Consider the following 25,240-nt stretch of genomic DNA (forward strand, 5'->3'; position numbering starts at 1 on the left):
CCTGCTGATATTTTACAAGAAAGTATCTATAAATGAAAGAAGCCATTCGATCATCAAATCTTCATGTCCAAGTTTTAATGATTTCATCAACATCACAGAATTTACTTTCTTCTTACCACTATGGTAATAGCACCCTCTAAACTGAATTTACTGCAACAATTACTTGAAATGTACAGTTAGCACTTGAACAGTAATGCTTTTAGACCAATTTCATCTTTCAGTCTTCAGATCGGCACCTCAATAATGCAGGTAGGTTCACACTACCAAGCAAGCCAGCACATAGTTTAAAACGTCTAATCCAGAGTGCAAACCTCTTGAGGAATTTGCTCTCTACTGTTGAACTTCGCAGCTTTTTAATCTACGGTCCATTCTTAGTGATTCCATTCTGTCCCATTAAGATGCTGTGTAATGAAATGAGACTTAGGTGCTAACATTTTTTTATTGGTATTATCATTTAAATATCATTCATTCACCCAATTTTAGGAAGCACTTAAATTCAATTATATTTTTAACTATGCCACTTCTGTTCTTCACATCAAGTTTATCCTTTCTTTCTGGAAGGCATCGAACATTTTCCCTACTTATTAGCCAGTGGGTACATAAATACACGTAAGATCACAGTATTATCTATGAGCCAAGTGTCTATAAACTGGTTTCTAATTTCTCCAAGGAAAACTGTTCTTTCCAGGGCCTCCTTTTTCATTTAAGAAACTATAGGTAAAACCGCCCTCTCCCCACCCTGACTACTCAAGGGATCTAAAGCACAGCTTTACGTGGGGGATAAATGACAAATCCCACCCAGGAGGCAGAAGTCTTATTTGTGAACTTGGATTCACCTTTGTTTCCACCAAGCACTTGGTGAATGGATATTCAAATACTTGAGAAAACAAGACTATAAACCTCAACTCCTCTTGTTTCAATATTGTTACCTCTAAGAGTTGTTTCATTCCTCTGTGCCATCAGGGTGCCTTCAGCACTATTCTGGGAACGTTGTGAACACTAGTGGTTCTGCCTAATTTTTTTTTCCCCCAAGCTCCACACAGCTCTTTTCAGATGGCATGGCCTGCATTTTCCCTAGCAGAGTTTGTGCTCTCTGCAATTCAGGGAATTTCCAATGCTCAAATCTAAAAGATGCTTGTGCTGTTACTATAGGTTACCAGAAAGAAAACATTGGTCTTATCTAATTTGATTTTAATGTGATTACTAGTGATTTCATTTTTAAGGAAGCAAATAATCAAGAGAAAACATTGCTGAGACGGTGCCTGGCCCCTTTTAATCAGGCCAGTGCTGGCCTCCACGGGAAAGAAATGTATGTTCATAGTGTCTGATGATCAAAATCAGAGAAAAAGGACTAATCAGTAAATAGCAATAATGAATTTCATGACAGAAACAATATGGCTAGAATGAATCTGTCAGTATTTGAATCTCTTGAACCTTTTTTGGTGGGGGGTATAAAATGAAAACCCATGTCCTTTGGAAAGAAATATGACAAGGAGATCCCGCAGGTGCTCCCTGCCGTTGGGAATACATCTCTCCAAACGTCACTGTGCAGAGCTCATCATGTGGAATTTTCAACAGTTTTCACTTTCTTCATATTCTCCCAATTTAAGGAGATAGGCTTGTACAGTATTCAGGAATTCTCAGAAAATTCACTCTGAGCAAAGAATAACAAGTATCCTGGGACCTGGGTGCAAAAGGTCTTTTTTTCAACTGAGTGAGAAGACAAAATTGCTGATACAGTGCATTTCACATACAAGTACCCATTCCGAGAGTAAAGTGCAATATGAAATGTACTTCAAATAGTGCAAAATTGCTAATGCCAAGTCCAAATAAAGCAGGCGCTTAGCCAGAGCCTGAAGCCAGAGCGAATGACGGAAACGTACTTCCACGTCATTAATCCTTTGCAGGTGTGTGTATTTTGGTCCATGTGCGTGTAAGCATGAGAGTGAGAGTGTGACTGTGTGTGTGTGTGACTGCGCCTCTATATGTACACATCTGCTGAATGGTCTGTGCAAATATCTGAAGCTGGTTTCCTAGGATTTGAAACCTTTAAACACTGACATAACTATGCAATCTCCACATCAAAGTAGCATTAGGCTTGTAATAATGGTTGAGATATTTCAGCCTGAAAATCTGGTAGGACAGGTATCTGGCTGTGAATTAAATGTTTAATGAAAATTATGAAAAACACAATAACTATAATGCTACCAAGAGAGACCCCTAGGAAGTAAGCGTATGACGCCTCCTGCTCATTTTCCCCTGGTGGGACACGACCCTGGAGGAGTGGAGGGCTCTGCGTGTAAGGACCGTAAGGACCGGCTCTTGGGGCTGCTGCACTGAGCAGATCCTGGACGTTCCTGAGGGATCCGTTGTGGGGCATGGCCGTAACATTGAGGAGGTGGCAGAGCAGTGGGTACAGATCTGTGGAGTTCACGGCTTCTTTGGTGAAATTCTCTCGGAAGGCAGGGCCGTGGGCTAGAAATATGGGATGCATTTCTGCTAATTCATTATCATAGCCGTGGTTGCCCACTGTGGAGATAAAATGCATGAATGGGTCAGCCAACCCGATGGTCTTAAAACGGAAATAACTGTTGTATCGTCAAATTCTGAACTTAAATGCAAACTCTATCTAATGCAACTTTCAAAACAGAAGAATCTTTTACAAGCAATTTCTGCTGCTGTCAGCATCACGGTTTCATTTCAGGAAGTGAAAAGTCAGATGACCAGGAATCTTTCTCACAGGCCGACACAACCTTAAGCAACAGAGTTTAAAGACGTATAAAGAGCAAAGCGGAGCCACATCAGGGGAACTCGAAAGTGTTTGTTTTTCTGTTTGTTTGTTTGGTAGCAAGTAAACTAATATTCAGCAAATACTTAGATACCTACTATGTTCCAGTTACTGTTCTAAAGATAAACATGCTCTTAGTCATGAAGGCAGTAAATCCATAGCTATCAATAAAAGGGGAAAAATAATAAAGAAAACCAAAAGACACCACAAAAATCAAACCTCCAGTTACAGTTCCAATCCACTATTGAAAAATAAAAGTCAGGACTTGAGGGTAATGTCTTGCCTTTGGTGGTTCAGATCCAACCTAGCATTGTGTGCTTTAGTATGGCTACAAAAAAAAGGGTGAAAACTTTAGGAGTCTTCTGATTTATCAAGTCAGAAAAAGATACAAAATTGAAGGATGAAAACTCCTGCACAATAGAAGCTGCATTTTAAAGGCGTATGCGTCTAGCATACTGTCAGGGGACAGACAAAGCGAGGGAGCTACTGCTAAGATGACAACCAAAGAAACATGAAAGGCTTTATTTTGAAGGTGGTGAGAATGACCAGCAGATCAGTCCCTACTGTTTACACTTGCTATGGCAATACGCAGTGGGAACACAGCATTGCAAAAAAAGAAAATTCTAAATCAACTCCTCTGAAAGTCATCTCCTCAAAGGAATTCCAAATCTACTTTGCAAAATCCATCTAAAGAAGTCGTTCTAAATGCCAGGCTTCTTTTTGAGTTTATTCAAGTGGAAATAATGCTGGATTTATGAATTGCTGGGAGTCATCTGCCAGGGGACTGCTCTTCTAGTTCATTAATCAGTAGTAACATTGGTAAATGTGCCATTATGTGATCTGTAATTGATGGGATGATTGCTGGGCTCATTTCTATGAGAAGCCGGATCCAGACTTTCAGCCACAAAGGCAAAGATGACTCTTGCACATCACACTTCTTACTAGAAAATCAGATTTGAGATGAACTCATTATGACTTATGAAACCTCTCCCACGAACAGGGTTTTTTTTTTTGCAGTGGTAGCCCCTACCATAAAGGCTTAACCCAGCAGACAGTATTTAATAACGAATGCTTAGGGCAGTGGTCCTCCAACTTCAGTGTGTATGAGGCTCTGGGGATGTAGATACAGGCGAGAACATAGATTGCTGGGCTCTGCCCTCAGAGTTCCTAGTTCAGTAGGTCTAGGTTGGGCCCAAGAATCTGCATTTCTAACAAGCGCCCAGGAGATTTGGTTACTACTGGTCCCGGGAACACATTTGAGAACTCCTGCTTTTGGACATTAGGACTTGAATCCTCTTGTAGAACTCAGGCTGTGAAGGGCTGTAGTGGCCAGTACTTAATTATTTGTAAAATAAGACGACTGGATAAAGAAGATATGGTGTGTGTGTATACACACACACGTGCGCACGCGCGCGCACGCGCGCACACACACACACACACACACACACACACACACACACACACAATGGAATACTACTCAGCCATAAAAAAGAATAAAAGGATGCCATTTGCAGCAACATGGATGGACCTGGAGATCGTCATTCTAAGTGAAGTGGGCCGGAAAGAGAAAGAAAAATGCCATATGATATCACTTACATGTGGAATTTTTTTTTAAAAAAAAGGACACAAATGAACTACTTATTAGTTATAACTGAGATGGCTGATTTCTTGAATATGTGTAAGCACATTTGACTGTCCTTTATGATTGGATTACCACATTCTGTTGATTCTTGTTTTGTAGTTGGCTTTACTCCATTAAGTAACTATGTAAGTTTAAAAAGCTAAAGCTCTAAACTGTTCTTAGAAACAATGATCAGTACATATATGCAAACTAAAAAAAAATGTGCAGTATATTGTGCATATGTATTTACATGGAACATACTGTATATGTGCAGTCAAATTTTAACAATTCTACCTAATAAAACTGAAAAATGAAAAAAAGTAATTATTTTATAGATTTTTTTGTTGAATAAGTAATTACGTTGAACATAATGTTAACATCAAGCATTATTAACATTTTCTATCAAAAGTTGGTGTGACCAATCTATTATATAATTCACCAGACCAAAATTTCAAGAGAGCCCCTTAAATTTATGTCAACTTTAAAGTATAAATCTCCTCCGAGACAGCAATTCTTTTTTGAACAACCCTTCTAATAAAATAGCTATTTGCATAATACATGAAAATCTGAACATAAAAAGGTAGCAATTATTCTCATAGCCAAAGGAATTAATTTTAAAAGCCTTCTGAAAACAGTTCTCCTACCCTGATTAAATACTGGTTCAGATTACTATCTACATGTAGAACCTGTTTTAAGGACCGGAACCAGGTATTTGTACACATCTGCCGGTATGACTCACACATACTCTACAAACCTCACTGCCAGGCAATGGCTTTTCTCTTCACCAATCAGCATGATAGGAAGCCAGTTCTACCTAAGGGGATATTTTTGTAGATATCTGATACATATCAAGGATCAATGCCTAAAAGAGCATTTCTAGATGGTGTTGACACAATGTGGTTCCTTCAACACTCAAGGAACAGAAGGGAAGCAACTCTCAGTGACCTGGACTGGTGGTGCAAGCTAATACCGGTATCAGCCAGGAAAGCAGAATCCACGCCAGGCAGTACAAGAGAGGGGACTTTGTAAGTCCTTTAATAAGGAGCTCTTCATAAAACTGCTGAAGCTGAGAGGCAACCATGGGATGGCGAGGTTACCCAGCCAGTAGAACAGTGGGAACCTCAGGCCCCCAAGGCTGGAGGGACAGAAGGAAGAGGTGGTGTCCCCGGAGACCCAAAGCCAGTAGGAGCTGAAGCCAGAGAGAGAGTTGTCCAGAAGGAGCTGGGATCACAGAGGACACGAAGCTACTGTTAGAGAAACAGCCTGGGGCAGAGAGATTGGGGGACAAATACGCTGGCTTCTCCCAAACCCCCGCCTTCCACATTCCTGCCAGGGTCCAATATTGGCCAAATCTAACCGGCAACCCGTCTACAAAGTAGCCTAGGAAATTCAGTCTGTAGGGATCCATCACTGGTGATACAAAAAGCAGAACAGGAGCTTGAGAGTAAATATGCAAATAAACTTGAGTGAAATCCTGCGATAACTTTTCCATTTGACTAAGTTGTTAAAAGCTATGTAAGAAGGTAAATTTACACATTAATGATGGCAAGAAGCTACTTTGCATGCTTGAATTTGAAATGGGATTTCCAAGATATTTTCTAAATTTAGTCAGGGGAAATATTTCCCAAATTACATCGCTAGGTATTAATTACGAAAATATATGTCTGGATATATTTTTTATCCATGCCATCTGCACTTTTTTTTTAGAAATGTTTCCAACATGACAAGCAAAGCTGGCCTATATTTGGTAGAACCAGAAGGGCAAAAGAAACTAGAAAAATAAAGGCAGCAAAGAAAACTAGAGATTAAATTTTTATGAAATCAGAATATAAAGCAGGTGCAGAAAAATGATTCAATTTCTAAATTTCAGTTATTTTTTCTCAGGAGCACGATGGTTAAAATTAGCAGTAATAGGTCACTGTGCATGTCTTTGGTCTGATGGCTTCAAGAGAAGTAAATGTTTCACTTTTAAGAGGTGACCTCATTTTAAAGCCCCAATAAATCTTTGTTTATTGGATCTTTATTTAACTATTGATGTATCGCACTCCCTAGTTATGTAATCAGTAAATAAACTGCTGAATAGAGCAGAAACAACTCCCATCTGGCCTCCACTTTAGCAAACAATGACAGGATGGAGAGAAACACTGTAATATACTCACACATAAAGTCATCTGACTTATTCCGTAAAATATACCACCCTTCGTCGGCCACTGCAATAATCGGCTGAATTCGACTGTTGTCCCTGTAATGCCATCTTTCCGGGATCTCTTCTCTTTTGTACACAGTAAGGTTAGGATGAGCGTGAGCTAGTGCTTCGTAGACTTCATCAAATTTACCTAAAAGGGAAGGAGGCAGAGAGGCACTCAGGACAGGACACTCACTGCGACCGTCAAAGAAACAGCCATGGCATCAGAGGTCCATCAACGCAGACATCTGAGCGAGCTCACCTTCACAAAACTTAGCCAGATGTTTTAGAAGCCCCACCCCCTTGCAGGAAATAATCTTGTAGGGGAAACTGAGAAATAATCTCCTCTTAAAGTAAATTCACCTGAAGAGAGGACATTTTATAGAACCGGACATCTCTAACCTCTAAAGACTTTAACACATGCGCGCGCGCGCGCACACACACACACACACACACACACACACTCATTGGTGGCACTAAGTAAAATGTCTGGGCACTGCACACCCAAACAAAAGCAAAGGGCTAAGTTCTGGTAGTTCTGGTAGTTCTGAGGACAGAGATAGAGAATCTCTAGACAAGAACAATAAGTGAAGGGTGAGGGTTGGAAAAGGACAGACCAGACCAGCAAAGCAGCTTTAAAATGGAAACGTTCTTTAACGTTTCCTGGAGGTGTTGCCAAAGGACTCCTCGTGACTTCAAACGCAGTAAACCTGGACACTATCTTGAGTCCGTTTCTTGTTTTTCAAATTCCTTTGTTGCATGGGCATATTTTTAACATTCCCTGTGTCCTATGATCTCTTCATTCCCCTGCGAGGGATGTAAGTCTCATTGGTGAGTTATTCCACTTTTCAAAATCTGTTTTCTCATTTGGTACTGACTCTGACCCCAGGAGGTGATAAAACAGAAGTCAGAAGAGCAGGTCTGAGTCTTGTTCTGCACTGACTCTGTGACCTGGGGATTTTAAAACTTCTGAGCTCGTTCACCGATATTTAAAACAGAAATAATGAGGCTTCGAGGAGAGGTTTGTAACAAGTTCCAGGTATTGTTATTCCTTCCCCGACTTACAGGGTAAGAAAACTAAATCTCAGGACCAGCAAAGCTCTCTCCTCTGATACCCCACCACTTCCCTATTGAGCAGGTTCTAACTAAGAATCCATCGAAGGCTTCAAGGCTTCTATAAAATCACTGTGGGAGGGTGGGGTATATAGCTCAGTGGCAGAGCGCGTGTTTAACATGCACGAGGTCCTGTGTTGAATTCCCAGTACCTCCCTTAAAAAGTAAATAAATGGAAATTAGTTTTTTTTGATAGAATAAAATCCCTGTAATTGCATGCATTTTGTATGTATCCTCCCAACTTAATTTTTCTGACAACAGAGGCTGTAGCTAGCGTTCATCATATCCGATGACTCCAAAATGGTTAAGTGGGACAATCATAGACAGAGAGCATCCGTTTCAATATTCTAGGAAAAAGTGAAAAATCAGACCCTGAGAAAAGAGAGCTTGTCTTCTCAAAGTCAAAGGATTAAATCCTGAATATTACCACAACGAAGGCAAGCACACTTGAAAGACACAGAAACAAAAATCCCAATTTAGTCGCACTGGGCACGCGCAGACCCAGCCCACCACAAAGTTCAGACTCACCTTCTTTGGGCAAGATGGCTGCTACTGGCGACTGGTCGACCAGGACATAGTAGTCTCTGTCCAGATACTGGTCAAGCTCTATGATCCGCTCCTCAGAACACTGCGTCATTCCATGATCACTTGTGATGATTAGGTTCAAAACGTCCCACAACTTTGCCTTTTTCAGCATTTGTATGAGATACCCTAACTTGCGGTCGACATCTGAAATGACAGGTCCCATGAGCGGACTGTCTGGTCCCAAATCGTGGGCGGTGTCATCAGGTTCTTCCCAATAGAGAAGACCAAGACTGATGGGCTCTTTCGATGTAAACCATTCGATAATTTTGGCAACTCTCTCTTCAAATGAAACGGACTCGTTGTAAGGCATGTAGTGAGTGGGAAAGCTGTTGTGTATTTTTACATCTGTTCCGGGCCACATGGCCGCACCACTAGTATGTCCTGCCCTCTGATTTGTGATCCATATTGGTGTCGCTTCTTCCCAAAACTCAGAATCATAAATATCCATGTGACCCAAGGAGAAAGATTTGTTCAGAATAGGATCAAACATGTCATTGGCAACAATACCATGATTCTCGGCAAAGAGGCCAGTTACCAAAGTATAATGGTTAGGGTAGGTCTTTGTTAGAAAAATATTAGTAACTTGCTTCACATGAACACCGTATTTCATCACATGGTGAAAATGGGGTGTTGGAACTCTATATAAGTAATCCCATCGGAATCCATCAAATGAAACTAGTAGAACCTTTTGCTGGTCTGGTTGGAGAGAAAATGTAATTGAAAGTGTGACTGCAGCAAGTACGAAGGACACCCAGAGACGTTTTGAAGTCATTTTCAAAGTTCTTGATCGGTTCAGTGTAAGAGAATCTGTATAAAAGGAAATAGAGAAATTAATAGCAATAATTTTGCTTTGTATACTTTACCCAAAATGGAGAGTGATGGTGCTTAGCAATCCCAGTTACAGCATAAATCACAGCCTGGAAGGATTACACTGCAGAACTTCACCTTAAACAAGAGACCTGGGGCTCCCTGTATAATAAAGCTAAGAAGTTTAGTTGCATTTAAAAACTGTTTTCGTTTCTAAGAATTTATCAAAACATTCCTCAAAGAAATTAAGTCAGCTCCTCAAATATCATTTTAAAATACGATATAATTTACATACAACTTTTCAGACATTTTCGAGTTGACTCAGACTTCTGACTCCTGGTCAGAAACTTTTGTATCACATCAAATACCTATGGACATATTTATTATTTTGGTTAGACGGACTATAGGAACCTATCAACAAAGAATTACCACTAGCAAGTCCAAAAACAATGCTTTTAAAAAGTATGTATGTACACCTCCATTTTTCAAAGCCAAGGCCTTATGTTTGGTTCATCATGGTGAGATATGTCACAAGAGAGAGAAAATAGATGAACTTGGTTCCCGAAGTCACATAAAATTTGTGACATTCAAATATATTCCTGAAATGTAACCTACACTCATTTATTAATAATCAAAGCCCAGCCTTCTTTAAACAATTAGCTTCTGAACTAAGTATAAATGGAAACGTAATTCTGAAATTTAGCCTTGACCTTCCTAATGTTAAAATTCATCAACATTTAATCTTATCAGCGATATGTGTAGGAAAGGGACTTCCTGGGATTAAAGAATCTCTTTGGATCAAGGTTGTTGTCCACCTGCCTCTCTTTCTAAAAAACTTATTCTATTCAAGAAAGCTATTAAGAGGCAATATGGATAAACAATCCAGATGTAAATTTTGTCAGTTCCTACAGAGTTTGCAAACAAACAAGAATCTTTTGTCCTCTCCTGCTGACTGTTCTTGTATGAAGGTATTTATAAGCCCACCAAAACCTGGATCTAAGGTTTTGTGCCAAGAAATTTCTTGAATTTGGCTTTTGACATCTTCCTAATTTGAACAATCTGAATATGCTGAAGACATTTTAAAACCTCAAGAAATGGGCCCTGTCTTAAGAGCCTCACTATATCATAGGTGCTGGTAAATAAAAACTGCTTGGCATGCTTTGCTTTCAGGTGCAATAATTCTGTTTTATTTGCTTTTTAACCACGATTTCACCATCCCTAGAACATTACTTGAACTGAAATTGTTTTAAGTATTGGTCTCCAGACAATGGTTCAAAAATTAAAAATTATTTCTCAAATAGCAATAAAGTTTCCAATTCTGGAAGAAACATTAAAAATCAGTTCCAATAAGAGACTGCAAATATATTTACTAACATTTCTGGCTGAGGATAGTGATTCCTGCCTCCCTCTTTCTCTCTTCTTCACCTTCCTAACACAAGCAAGGATACTTTGAACCAAATATGATTTAAGGCTAAAAAAAAGAATCAATTACAAGAAACACCTGATTCTCCTCTCATTTAGTAAATTAATTCAGCAGCTGTAGTAAGCAGGAAAGACAGCTTTCCCGAGACGAAGGAAGATAAACGAAGCCGAAGTGTTGCCTCAAGGTTAGGAATGTTTGATAAGAATCAACATTATCACATCGATGACATAAAGCAATAAACAGAGAGCTGGGGGGTGAAAGAAATCTGTTTTCTTTCTTTTCCGTGCACAAAACGCTGCACGGTGCAGTGGAATCCCCAGTTCTGGGTCCGGATTTCACTGGGCTGCTTTCCAGGTCCTCCTCCCCTCCCCCACATACATCCCTGTTAATCTGGAGGGAAGGGGCACCGAGAAACGTGACGAGGGAAAGTGAAGGACGCGTTGGTGTGTGTAGAGGGATGAGACGTCCAGAGGAGGGTGATGCATCGCCCCATCTTCCCCACCGGGATACTATCCTAGCTCTGGGGAGGGTCTCGGCGCAGGGTACATTCCCAATTCGCAGAACTCCCGCCTATCAAGGCCGGCAGAGGCCCTAAGGGCGCTGTGCATGTGTGCAGTGGAAACTGGGGGTGGGGAGGTAGTTTGGGGGCCCACCGGAGGCATGTGGGTCCCCGAGAGGCCAGCTGCCCAGTCCCCCGGACTCCTACCTTCATCCGCTCCATCCGCATCGGCTTGGGGCAGTGGGAGGAAGGGTCCGGAGGGTCTCCCTCCCGCAGACCGGGGGCAATAGCTGGGAGGCGGTAGGAGCAAGAGGAGTCCCCGTAAGCCGCGGCCAGTAACCTGCACGCCGCTTCGACGGAGAGCACCTGACCAGCACCGCCTCCCCCCAGCAGGCCCCGCCTCTTGGCTCCCATTGGGTACGGTGGGATAGTTACCGCCGGGGTTGCAGAGCGAAAGCCGGGCTCCCGGGAGTCGCTGCCCCGCCTGTCAATCAGCGGGAGCGGGGCGGGCGCTGCCGAGTTCCGAGGCGGGATGAGGCGGAAGCCCTGGGAGCAAAGGGGGTTGCAGACCGGGCCTGGAGGCCCGAGGGGCGGCGAGGCGAAGACGCCGGGCGCTCGCTGAGGTCCTGTCTGCCAAGTCACCAACCTCTGCTCTGTGCCGTAACTTTGACGGACAGTTGTGCTGTAGTGAGTGATGCAGAGAGATCATAGCGCGCTGCCCCAGTGGTTAGTGAGCTTCAGCACCCAGGTGTTTTTGTTAAAAGTTTCTTTTATTCTCTTATCTGATCTCTCAGGTTTTATTTTTTTATCACAAATAGGTAGCACCATACCCTGGATTTGGCTCCAAGGAACACCTGAAACATCCTAGCATGTCCACGGGACGATGCAAAATCTAATTTAAAAGGATTTAATTTAGTCGGCTCTGCAGCACCAGTGTTAATTGTCCAGGTGTTTGCAATATCAGGTCTTTGAGGGATCTGCAATAGTGTGGCACCTGAGAATGCACATATTAAACAAGCCAGGCTCAGAATCAGGTTAATTTGCACAGGGCAAGAGGCTGAACGGCTATTCTAATGGTTGCATCCAGGAGCCAGGCTCTGCAGCCAGCCTTGTTTCCAAACATGCAATAAAGCTATGAACTTCAGATCTGATTTCTCTTTTGGAAAGTCTTCTTTGGCCCTGTTTCTTCTGTTCCTTTCCTCCAGTGGATTCATTTTCAAGTTTTGGGGCAGTTTTTTGGTAATTGATGGTATTTTTAGGCCATAGGAAGTGCCGGCTTGTGCGGAGTTTGCCAATTTGATACCAACTATATCACAAATTGTAGCAGTGACTTTGAGCTCCCCTGAAAGAATCCGTCCATCCACACAATTCCCAGGCCTAATTCTGACCACCCTGCAATGGGCAATAATATCTGTTTGGTTGTCACACTTGAGTTTCAACATCTAATTAGCCGTTAAAATGGAGAGCAAAACCAGTAGCTTTGGCTCCTGCCCGAAGCTCACCTTCCCTATCGGGTGTAATGAACAGACATTCCTGCTGGCGTTGAATTAAATGAGGCAAACATTTGGGTCATTGTGTTTTCTTTCTCTCAACTTCTTGTAGAGGGACAGTCCCTACCCCAATGGCTCCCTCCTAATTGTGTCATACCATCCCCAAGGACATCTGGTCATTCTCCCCTGGCCTTTGATTTGTAATAAATTGAGTTTACGGTTTTCCACAAGTGGGACGGAGATTAAGAGGGAGGCTGGTTTCTGTGTTTAGCCAGACTTCATGACAGTGAAGCTGTACATGTTGTTCCAAGTTCCCAAAGCCCTGTCCTTTGAAATTGCCCCAACTTGGAATGGGGTGGTCCAATATTGTCAGCCTTTGTCCCCCCAAAATAGGCCAACACTGTGTTTCCCTCAAACGCTCAAAGAACAGCATATGCTCATTAGAGAGAAGAAGTAGGGAAACAGGCCTGTCTTTTCCATGGATCACTGAACATTGCTGGACTCCGTTCAGATGGCACAGCTCTCTGTAAACTCTTGATGGAAGACACGACCAAATTCACGAGCTACCCCTGTGAAATTGGCACTGCGCGGCTGTTAACCACAGTGCACAGCGCGGAAAATGACTCACGGAGGGCTCAGGGAGTGCCAAAGACACTTCCCAGACCTCCAGAGCATGACATCCAAGCATGGTAGGCTTGCTATTTAACTCATGTTGCTAATGTGGAAAAAGTCTGGCTTAATGAGTAGAGATAGAGGAATGACTGTGAAAACATGGAATTCCTGACACCACAACTATACTGGGCCTTCTGCCCTGCCTGTGGCCTTGATTTCTGTCCAACTGTAGTAACTACTCAGCAAATTATGGTCATATAAGCCACAACCTGTTGACTATAGCTATTCCTTAGTTTTCTATTATTGTATTAATTTATGTAATCATCATCACACTGGTAATATTTTTCTGACTAATGGGGTAACAGAAGAATCAACTTCTTTCATGGGTTTTTGGGTGGAGATGGGGGTCCCTCTGCCTGAAAGAAGTCTGATAGGAGTTTGATAGCCGAATTGTTGTCTTCCTCGGGAGCTGGAAGAGGTTTGTGCTAAAACTGAAATAGGATCTGTTCCTTATGAAATAGCCAAGACTGGCTCTGCTATAGAAGTTTTGTTTTCAGAACTAGTCTGTACCCTGTGGCAGGGAAAAGGAGCAAATTATTTTACAATTTTAATCATCTTTAAGGTTGTAGTGTATTCTATCACAATGCCCAGACTAAAACAAAGTCTATCTCTTAATCCTTTATAGAACATTCTGCAAAATATGAGTCTCACAAGTCTCACATATTGAATGGCCACAGATTAGGACTCTGGGTCTGGACTGAGCTCACTTCTCGATAAACAGTACGTCTTCACTAATTCGGACTTATTGGCAGAAGTCCAGCCCAATGAGTGAAAAGTTGAATTATATTCGAAGACTTAGTCCAAGTATTTTTATGCCTAATAATAATTTAGGCTGCTAATGATGTATCTGCCCTAATTAGAACTATATTTTCACACAAACGATTATTATGCTTTTATCCTCAGGAAGCTTTAAGTAAATCAAATCTAACCTCCTAAACCACTTCGTATTACTGTATTTTGCATATTGTATTCATAGTGTGTTATTTTCCTGTGGTTGCCATAACAGACTACTACAAACTGGGTGTCTGAGGACGGCAGAAATGTGTTCTCTCACAGTTCTGGAGGCTTGAAATCTGAAATCAAGATGTTGGCAGGGCCACCCTCCCCCCACCCCCAGGCTCTAAGGAAGAATCTCACCTTGTCTCTTTCAGTTTCGGGTGGTTCTGGGGTTCCTGGGCCAGTTGCAGCATAACTCCAGTCACTTTCTCCATCATCACGTGGTGTTCGTCTCTGCATGTCTCGTGTCTTCACGTGGCCTTCCTGTGAGGACACCAGTCATTGGAATGAAGGCCCACTTTAACCCAGTAAGACCTCATCTAAATTTAATTAGTTCCAGCTGCGAAGATCCTAGTTCCAAATAAGGTAATATTCTGAGGTTCCAGGGGAATGTGAATTTGGGGGGAACACTATCCAATCCAGTAGCTGGCAGGATGTTTAATTCCACAGCTCAGCCTAGATCAGAAGTCCATGAATTATTACGAAAATGGCTCAAATCAAGGAAATTGACAACATCTATTGCTGACAAAGATGCAGAGCAGCGGCAACTATGATACACTGCAGGTGGGACTGGTACAGCCGCTTTGGAAAACAGTTTGGAAGCCTCTTATAAAGTTAAATGTGCATTTATCCTATAACCCAGGAACCCCATTCCTAGGTATTTAGCGGAAAAAAAGAAGATATCCACTCCAAAAGTTATAAGCATATTGTAACAGCTTTATTCATCCTCAAAAGCTAGAAAAAAAACCCAAAGATCCCTCAGTGGTGCCTAGATAAACAAGTTCTGGCAAATCCATAAGTGCGACACTATTCAGCAACAAGAAGAATGAAGTCCTGATACACGCAACAACCTGGATGAGTTCTCGAAGCATTTCACTAAGTGAAGGAAGCCAGATACAAATGACTATTTCCTGTATGGTTCCATTTCTATGACTTTCTATGAAAGGCAAAAACGACAGGGACGGAAATCAGATTGGTGGTTCTCAGGGGCTGAGAGTGAAGGGAGAGGACTGGTTGTAAAGGGGCACAGGAGAACGTCTGGATGTGAGGGAATTCTGATTGTGATGGTGGTTACACAACTGTCTAAGTTTGTCAAAATCCAGAGAACTATATATCTGAAAATATTTAATTTTACCAGAATGGTTATCATTAAAAATTCCACAAACAGTAAATGCTGGAGAGGGTGTGGAGAAAAGGGAACCCTCCTACGCTGCTGGTGGGAATATAATTTGGTGCAGCCACAATGGAAAACAGTACAGAGGTTCCTCAAAAAACTGAAAATAGACTTACCATTTGATCCAGCAATCCCACTCCTGGGCATATATCCAGAGAGAACTTAATTCAAAAAGACACCTGCACCCTAATGTTCATAGCAGCACTATTTACAATAGCCAAGACATGGAAACAACCTAAGTGATCATCAACAGATGACTGGACAAGGAAAATGTGATGTATATATACAATGGAATACTACTCAGCCATAAAGTGAGTGAAATAATGCCATTTGCAGCAACATGGATGAAACTAGAGATTATCATCTAAGTGAGATACGTCAGACAGAGCAAGACAAATTTCATCTGATATCACATACATGTGGAATCTTAAAAAATGATATAAATGAACTTATTTAAAAATGGAAAGAGACTCACAGGCATAGAAAACAAACTTATGGTTACCAAAGGGGAAGTGGGAAGGGATAAATTAGGAGTTTAGGATTAGCAGATACACACTACTGTATATAAAATAGATAAACAACAAGGTCCTACTGTACAGCACAGAGAACTACATTCAGTAACTTGTAATAACCTATAATGAAAAAGAATATATATATATATATATATATATATATATATATATATATATATATATATATATATATATATAAAACTGAATCGCTAGGCTGGACACCAGAAACTAACACAACACTGTAAATCAACTATACTTCAATAAAAAAGAGCTTCCCATTTATGATAGGTACATGCAATATATTTTGAATCAATAAATAACTAATGTGAACCTCTCCCCCCAAATAGCAGAGGAGATATGTCTTAAACAGCAAGGCGAAATTGAAAGAAAACATAAAATAATAAAAGCAGAAGTTGCAGAAGAGATGCTAGTAAGGGTCCTCCCTAGCTCTGCCTCCTCCCCGCCCCATCTGCCCTTCCTCCAGCGGCATCTCAGATTGGTCCTTGCTTCCATGTTGCACATCTTATACATGAATTTTAGATAATGCTGGACTAATGGAACCAAATAAACTAGGCTGAAACTTGGCTAAAGATACAGAGGCCAAAGGAAAGAATCACTAGAACTCCGTGGAACTGAGAGTGATCATCCTAGATGCTACATAGGGCATAGAAAGCGCGGGTTTCAGTAGGTCATTACTCCTACTTGTAGGGGAGTAACGACCCCTTTGGTCATTTTGGGGGACTTGGGGGAAACGATCCTTTAGGACTTAGACACTAGAATTTACGTAAGTGTAAATGTAGTATTTACTATCTTCCAGGTATTTATCAATAACTCAGTAAGTTTTCTGAATTTCTTCATTGACAAATGAGGTAAGTGAGGCACAGAAAGTTTCAGTAACTTGCCCAGAGTCACACAGTAAGTGTGTGGCTAGTGAGTGACACAGCCAGGATTGAAACTGCTGGGTCCCACTTGGAACCTCTGAGTTGGTATAAAGATTACTTTAAGCAGAAGACATGTGAAATTCAAAGGATGCAGAAAGTAGCCTTCTCAGAGCTTCCCTTATCTGACCAAACACAGAGACGGCTGAGAAATGAGGGCTGTCATAAATCCTCTCTGGGGGGCCACTTCTACTCCCGGCAGTAAACCTACCCTAGATCCCGTCTCTGGGGGAGTTTTGTGGTCCTGAAGAAGACAGAAGGACCACTCATGCCTGGGTAGACAAACATCATCACAAACTTTATCTCCTATCCTTCCAACAACACATTTGTCTTCCTAAAGACGCCTATTTGCTCTTCCCCCATAAGCCTTTCTCCCCTTCCCTTCCCTGTACTAAGTTAGATGCACGTCTAACCACTTAATGTAACCACTTAATGCACCAGCTACTTCTTTCAGAGGCCCTCATGTGCAATGCGGATTCCCCCTTTCCTGCTGTTGATCTGTCTTTTGTCAGTTTAATTGGCAGTCTCCAGTTATCAAACCCTAGAGAGTTGAGAAATAAGATTTCCTGCCCCGATAAAAACCCAGGCATTTTGGCTACAGAATCCACCTCTAAACCAGAGTTTCTCAACCTCAGCATGACTGACATTCAGGCTGGACAGCTGTTTGTTGGGGGCGAGTTGTTCTGTGCCTTATAGGATGTCAGTAGTGTTAGTGCTGATCGCCCCACAGGGCATGACAATAAAAAAATGTCTCCAGACATTGCTAAATGTCCCATGGGGGAGCAAAACCCCAGCCCCCTGGTTGAGAAACACTGCTAATTCTGCTGCCTCTCCTTGCTCTGGTGTCCTGTTTTCTGGGAAGCCTTTCCTGACTCTCCTCCGTCAAGGCTGACGTGTATTGAGATCTGACTATGTTCTGGGTGACGCCTAGATCTTTACATGAACTTGCTTGTTTAATCCTCACAAGTAACCCGTGGGGGTAGGTCTAAATGCTACTTGCTTCTATAAACGAGAAAATGAACTTAGCCCTGTTGAGATCTTGCCGAAAGTCACGGGACCAGAAGCCCTGAAGCTGGGATCCATCCGTGGGTCTTTCCAGCGTGTGTGTGTGTGCTCTGAACCACCCACTGCCTCGTATGGTCAGGCTCTGTTAATATCTTGGCCGCCTCCGCCTGTCTGTTCTTTGAGAGCAGAGACCAGTGTGTCCCCAACACCCACCACGCAGCACTCAGCTCAGTGTTTCTTAAGTGAGTAAATAAGGAACAGTAGATTAAAACCTTCCCAGCTCCAAAGGGGAAGATGGTGACCACCACACACAACTTTCCCACACAAGAGAGGGCTGCCATTCCATCTGCACAAAACAGTGTCCAGGAAGGACCTCACTGGACTCAGAATCAGAATATTCTGCATTAGAAAACCTTCAGCAGGAGTATGTGATCGACATCTGAATGTTTCTCTGTTTTAAGTCATTTCTTTAAAATTAATTCATATGACCCGAGAGAGGGGACGCAAACAGACTGCACATTCTTTCCCAAAATTAAAAAAGATGACAGGCCTTTAGGATTAAATCTTCATCCTCAAATTGTCGAGTACATTGCTTCATTCCAAATAAAGTTTTACAGGTAAATGGTGTTTAATTAAATGCAACAGGGAGTCAATATAATTTCCTCTTTCCCGGAAATGAAATATTTTCTAGCATCTCAGCATCTCAGCCCTGGAAGGGATGCTGAAATGGCAAAAACAGGCTTTGAGGGCAGGCTTGTCACCCAACACTTTGTCACATACTTCACCTCATTACTCTCCCCCAAGACTCCATCTGCTCCTCTGCCCCTGACAAGCCCAAGGGAGGAACATTAGCCTTGGAGTTATAACTGGCTTGAGTCTTGGTTCTGCCACTTACGAGATGAGGAACCTTAAGTAAATCTCTGCTTCTCTGGTTGGTTTCTTTATCTGTACAGTGGGGATGTTTCCATGATCTTTTCCTCCCAGGGCTGTCATAAGTTTAAGGAATAAAGGGACCTCTTAGTCATGTTTTTAAAAATGATTTCCCTACTTTAGCGGGTTTCTTGCAAGTGGCTGCTGGACAGTGTGCTCCAGGCAGCTCTCCAAGAGCCTTTGTGAGGCCCCGTGTGCCTTTTGGGGCCGTTCTGTTTTTGGGTGCATCAACCCTCCTCCCAGATGCTATCAGCTCTGCTGGGGAAGGCACAGACCCACTCTTGGGGGCGTTAATCCAAGGAAAGTCACTCTGAGTTCTCTCCTGTCCCCAGCCAGCACCCAGCAGTCCCCAGGCTAAGGAAACATGATATGCGGCCTTGAGGGAAGAAAGGAACCCACTGTGAAGTGCGTGACAGAAGGGTCGGTGGGGGAAGCAGGGAGGGGCAGTCTGACCTCACTTGCTGAGAAGGTTTGGACCATGGAGTGGTTTCCGAGCCAACTGTGTGCACAGCACCTTCAGGTTTTTTTGTTTTGTTTTTTGTTTTTGTTTTGTCCTGTTTTTGGCCATGATCTCTCGGTAACTTCTCCACTTGATTCTAGACCTAAATGCTCTTGCTTGGGGCAAAGTCGGTTTTGCTATCCTTAGGAAGACTGGCAAACTCTATTCCTCTCATCCTGTCTCTACTTTCTGGCTTGCATCATTCAGCATGAACTAAGAATCTATTTGATATTTTAAAAATGAGATTCTACAACCTCTGTGAATGTCTGACTCTAAACGTGACATTCTGTTTGAGTGGGAGGAGTCAGAGCAGGTTAGGCAATGGGCCGTTGGGGTCTTCGTTTCCGAAGAGATGGGAAAGGAGCTGTGTACACAGTTGGAATTATGAAAATTATTTTCCTGATTTTACCTATATTGCTGTTTTTCTCAACAGAAGTTAAAGGACATGTTTACAATATTGCTCCTCTCTCATGGTTAGGACTTTTAGAATCTTGAAAAAACTGTCTAAATTGTAGTTTCTGGGGAAATATGGGGGTCTTTCTTCTCTGGACAATCATAACAAAAGGTGCTTACACTCCCACACGTGCATAGTCCCAGGCAAATCTGTCACACAAGGTCTAGTCAGGCCTGGGGACAGAGTCACTTCTCCCCAGGCAAAGACTCTTTCATTGGATAAAGAAGATGTGGTCTCTATATACAATGGAATATTACTAGGCCATAAAAAAGAATGAAATAATGCCATTTGCAGCAACATGGTTGGACCTAGAGATGATCATACTAAGTGAAATAAGCTAGAAAGAGAAAGACAAATATGGTATCACTTATATGTGGAATCTAAAAAGTGATACAAGTGAACTTATTTACAAAACAGAAATAGACTCACAGACATAGAAAACAAATTTAGGGTTCCCCAAAGGGGAAAGGAGGAGGGATAAATTAGGGGTCTTGGAGTAGTGGGTACAAACTACTATATACAAAATAAATAAACAACAAAGGCCTACTGTACAGCACAGGGAACTATGTTCAGTACCTTGTAATAACCTATAATGGAAAAGAATCAAAAAAATGACATATATATGTACATACACACACATATAGATGTGTATAACTGAATCACTTTGCTCCACCTGAAACTAGTACAACATTGTAAATCAATTATACTTCAATAAAAAAAGAAAAAAGAAGGAAAAAAGACTCCTTTTTCCCAGTAGAACATTCACCAGTACTGTCCTCACCTGGGAATGCAGAGAACCATTTCTCCTCTGGTTACCAGGAGTCTTCGAACACATTTTCTTCTTATTTGTACATCCTGGGTTCTAGAATCACCATCCATGGGAGAAAGGAAAGAAGGGAACACTGTGAACAATTGTGTCACAAGGATTAAGTGGCTGTGTGTCGGGGGAGGTTTACTGGCTCCTGTTTCTCCCAACCCTATCTGGGAATTGGAAACCAAGGAAATCTAGGAATGAACCTGGGTTTTTTATTTTCATTCTGTGGGTGTGACTCATTAGCGAGCCCTGAAATCAGTTCAGCCCGACTCACTTTGGCCTCATGACCTCTCTGGACTGAGCTTGCAGGGTCAAAGCTGAGATTCCGATCGCCGAGCCTGGACCAAGATGCTGGCTGCCGTGCGGTTAGATGCCCCAATTTCTGTAATAGGTTTACCTCTGAGAGTGTTTTCCAGCCTGGGGCTTGGGGTTCATTGCTGGTCAAATTCATTCAGGGATTGGCGGCTACATTTAAAAAAGAATGAAATAGAATACAATGGATCAGAACAGAAGTATCAGAGTGCCCCACGTGTAATACAGTTAGTCGTTAACTTACAGCCTGGTAGAGGAGTTGACCGTTGACTCCCCAGAAGATCACTGGAACATCTACGGATCGAGCAAAGCCGAGTTTGCTGGACCCGCTGCAGTGAAAGGGAACTCCGCTTTGACAGTCTTATCATGGCCCAGAGGGGAGGTCACCAGAGGTGATTTGTAGGAGTTTGTTGCTGGGGGTTAAAGGGTTAAAGGCGGGTCTTTCAAGGCACAGAACCACTTGTGAATTGGACAGAGTTTACAGCATCATGTACTTTGGGCCGGTAGGTGCAACAAGCATGGGTCTTGATGTGAATCTAGAAAACTAAGCTGCCATGTGGCCAGCGAGGGGTTTGCCCAGCTGAGCCCTCTGCTGTCTCAGGAGAAGAACTGCTTCTCCATTTCAGCAAACTGCCTGGACAAGCGTACGGGCAGGAATTTCCTTACACAAGCAATCACATTATTTATCGGTTAAGAGTCTCATTTTCCTGGACAAGAATTTTCTGAGACAAATAGTGAAGCCATGCTGACTCATAATTGAAAGGGTTTACATACCTTGGCTATTGAGAAGTTGCTGAAACAGGATTTCCAGACATAAATAATTTATGAACTGTTTATAGTTAATTTACATCCTGTCCAGTGTTTTTGGAAAGAATCAGAGTCAATGATAAATTATTAGATACCACTATTGTGTTTAAAAACTGTGTTGGGGAAAATGTGAAAGGAAAAAAAATGCTTGGAATTGGTGTTAGGTAGTTGAATTTTACTGGAATTTGTTAAGTTTTGAAAATTCCAAGGTAGAATAAGGAAAGTCAAGATAAGAATATTCTAGATGATTCTGTTTGTTTTTTTAAAATGGTATTTATATTGTACCTATTATTCTGCATATTGCTTTTTATCAGTTAATAATATGTCTTTGGAGATATATAAACATACACACAACTATATATAGTTACTTATCTATCAGTACATAAATATATATACTGCATATGTATATATACATAGTATATATATAACTATATATACTTACATATATGCAATCTATGTGTTTTGAATGGGCAGGACTTTATCCTTATTTCCTGCCATCCCTCTAAACTTTATCACTGGGGATAATCCTCACTATTACTGGATGACTGTCCTGCTTGCTCTTAGACAATGACATTTCTCTGGTGACCTGAAGGGAAAAATCCATCCTTAATTTTGAAATGTTGGTGACTGTCAGTTATAAACACATTATTGTAGATGGAAACTGGTGATTTCCACTCACGTACATGGCCACAGTCCCCATCATCGTCATGATAAAGGGGGCAGGTCTCCAAAGGGTCTCAGTCCTTCTTCCAATTTTTTTCTTGCTTTCTGATTTCTTCTGTCCTTCCCACAGTGTCTTCCCCACCTTTCTTCTTAATCTAGACTTTAAGTGAGGGGTAAAGCAATCAATCCAACTGGTATTTTAGTTATTTTTATTTTCTTTTTGTTCAATCCGCTTTCCCCCAACCTTTCTGAGATAAATCTTGCATCACTTTATAGAAACAGACAAGCATGGTGGGCGGCAGCATGAGTAAGAGTTAGTTCATTAACATACCTGGAATCAGATGGATGTGATATGAATCTAAGCTTCGCTTCTTACTAGCTTTGTGATCCTGGGTAAGTTATTTAGCTAGTATATGCTTTCAGGTTCTTCATTTGTAAGCTGGAGATAATCATATTTTAGAGGAATAGTATGAGAATTAAATGAGAAACGTGTGTGTGTGTGAGAGAGAGAGAGAGACAGAGTCAGAGACAGAGACAGAGATAAAGAGAGAATCAGAAATGCTATTTGCCTGGCACTCCATATAAGCACTCAAGAAATTAAAGGTAACTATTTTCTGTATATAAAATATAAACACAATGTAGCTATTAATTCTTATAGGAAACTATATTATTTGTATGGGAAGCCACAGATAATCAAAATATAATCAATTTTAATGAAGGATTTTAATACTCAAACTGATCCAGTAGCTGGAAATTTAATGAGGACTCCCTGTGCCCACAGGGAAGAGTCAGACGATTCAGCACCCCATTCTCATCAAGCTCTCTCTTTAATCATCTCTTTAATAGTATGCAGATAAACAATTAGATTATAGAACATTACAAAAGGAAATCTAATCAAAAGGTAAATTATGTGAATCAGAAAAATTTTTAATATGAATAATGGCAAAAGTGACCCATTCACATCTAGTGTATCATCTTTATCCATGCCACCTTCTTAGGTAAAAAAAAAAAAAAAATCAGTAGTTGTATCCATTAGGAAGTATTAAGCTGCAAGTAACACTAAACTCAACTCCAGGTACCTTAAACAATGGGATTTGTTATCTCACTTAAATGCAAGCCCAGGTAAATGATTCCAGGTTTGGTTATGTCAGCAGCATAACCATGTCAAGAACCCAGCTCCATTCTCTTCTTTCTGCTCTGGCATCCTCAGACTTGTACCTGTATGCTCACCTTGGCTGCCACAACTCCAAACATTTCAGCCTTCCTCCACTTCCGTAGGGAGTGTGGTAGGCTGAATAATGGTCCTCCAAAGGAGATCCACAACCTAATCCCTGGAACCTGTGAATATTATTTTACATGGCAAAAAAATAAGAAAGAAAAAAGACTTTAAGAGATGATTAAATTAAGGGTCTTGCAATGGAGAGGTTATCCTTGGTTATTCAAGCGGTCCCTAAATGCCATCAGAAGGGTCCTTATAAGAGGGAGGCAGAAGAAGATTTGACACAAATGCAGAAGAGGAGACGGCAATGTGAACATAGATAGAGGCAGAAACTGGAGTAATGTGGCTGCACACCAAGGAATGCCAACAGCCCCCAAAGCTGAAGGAGGCGAGAAACAGATGCTCCCCTGAGCTTCTGGAGGGAGGCTGGCTGTGCCAACACCTTGCTTTGGACCCAGTGACATGATTTTGGACTTCATCCTCCTTACCTGTGAGACAATAAATTTCTCTTGTTTTAAGCCCCCAAGTTGGTGGTCATTTGTCGTCGCAGCCATTGGAAACTAACGCAGGGAAGGAAAGGGGCATTCCTTCTCATAGGTTTCCTTTCACAGGCGAAGGAGCCTTTTTCAGAAAGCTCGTAGTACACTTCCCCAAAGGTCCTGTGAACTAAGTTCTAGCTTCAAGGATGTTGGAAGACAAGCAGTTGGCATTTTTAGCCTTTATAAACCTCTGCCAGCAAGGACAAAAGAGGATGTAATCGTTTGGGGAAAAGCATCTGTCATGGCAGTAGAGGGACCACGTCACAGACAGGAGAAGGCAGACGGAACCACAGCACCGGTACTGGCCGAATCCCAGAGCCGAGCACTGGTACCTGGAGAACTCAGCCGCTGACGGCACTCTTGAAGCGAATGGTTTCACCAGCATCAGGGTATCGCTGTCTTTCTTACTACGCCAGTCAAGGGACTCCCACTTTCTTCCTTGGCAGTGTCCGGCCACCCTCCCCAGGGTGAGTTCTCATGCAGCCATGGCTTGGCTGACCTTCCCGAGTAGCTCCCAGACAGGGACATCCTTCTTGAGGTGGGTGGGTTTCCTTAGTGACGTTCAGCCAGAGCATTCCGTCTTGTAACTCTTGGCTCTGTTTTCCTGGAGGCTGTTCCCAGGCAAGGGAGGTATGCTCTGAGCCTTATATACCTCTGTGGATGGCTTCCCTACAATTCCAGGTTTCTTATTCATCCACGGTAGTCATCAATGTGACCTCCACCAGCGGACTTTTCATTGGGGTGGGGCGCAACCTTTCTTCTCGCGTTCAGAATTTAGTGCTTGTGTGGCTATTTGCCCTCCTTTCACACTAACTGAGCTGGGCTGAAGACTCGAAGGCCTTGGAAGAGCTCGACTTCTATCACAAAGACAGGGAAAGCCCTTGCCAGGAGTCCTCTGTACTTAGGGCCTTCACTGGAGCTTAAACATCCTTCAAATCTGACTCGTAGCTCCAACTCCAAGTAAATGTATTTTCTTTTTGCTTCATTAATTTTAAAAATGTGGAAGGTTTTGAGTTTGGCTCAGAGAACGTTATAAAACACAAAGTCCTGTCATCTGGAAAATGCCTTTTTTGATACTCTCAAGTAGGACTCAATTGAAAAGGAACCCACACAGAGACCACCAGGTAATGTAATGGCTCTTTGCCCAGAAAACATTTGGAGGCAAACGCTTCTGCTGACCCACAACTTGGGACTA

At 42.0% G+C, this 25,240-nt stretch overlaps 1 protein-coding gene across 2 annotated transcripts; it reads right to left on the minus strand.

Moving 5' to 3' along the window:
• Positions 1 to 53: 53 nt before the first annotated feature.
• On the minus strand, positions 54 to 21,126 carry ENPP5 (ectonucleotide pyrophosphatase/phosphodiesterase family member 5). Of its 2 annotated transcripts, XM_074348848.1 has the most exons (6): positions 20,903 to 21,126; positions 20,473 to 20,553; positions 14,321 to 14,443; positions 8,236 to 9,099; positions 6,569 to 6,745; positions 54 to 2,529 (listed from the first exon to the last, which is right to left on the minus strand). In XM_074348848.1, exons 4-6 carry the CDS (start codon positions 9,062 to 9,064, stop codon positions 2,093 to 2,095), a joined length of 1,443 nt encoding a protein of 480 aa, XP_074204949.1. In that variant the 5' UTR covers positions 9,065 to 9,099; positions 14,321 to 14,443; positions 20,473 to 20,553; positions 20,903 to 21,126; the 3' UTR covers positions 54 to 2,092. The 2 variants fall into 2 exon arrangements, with proteins under 2 accessions (XP_074204949.1, XP_010972139.1); XM_010973837.3 differs by lacking the exons at positions 14,321 to 14,443; positions 20,473 to 20,553; positions 20,903 to 21,126 and adding an exon at positions 11,229 to 11,424.
• Positions 21,127 to 25,240: the final 4,114 nt, after the last annotated feature.

The sequence above is a fragment of the Camelus bactrianus genome, chromosome 20 (assembly GCF_048773025.1).
Source record: "Camelus bactrianus isolate YW-2024 breed Bactrian camel chromosome 20, ASM4877302v1, whole genome shotgun sequence".
In the NCBI taxonomy this organism is placed as follows: Eukaryota; Metazoa; Chordata; class Mammalia; order Artiodactyla; family Camelidae; genus Camelus; species Camelus bactrianus.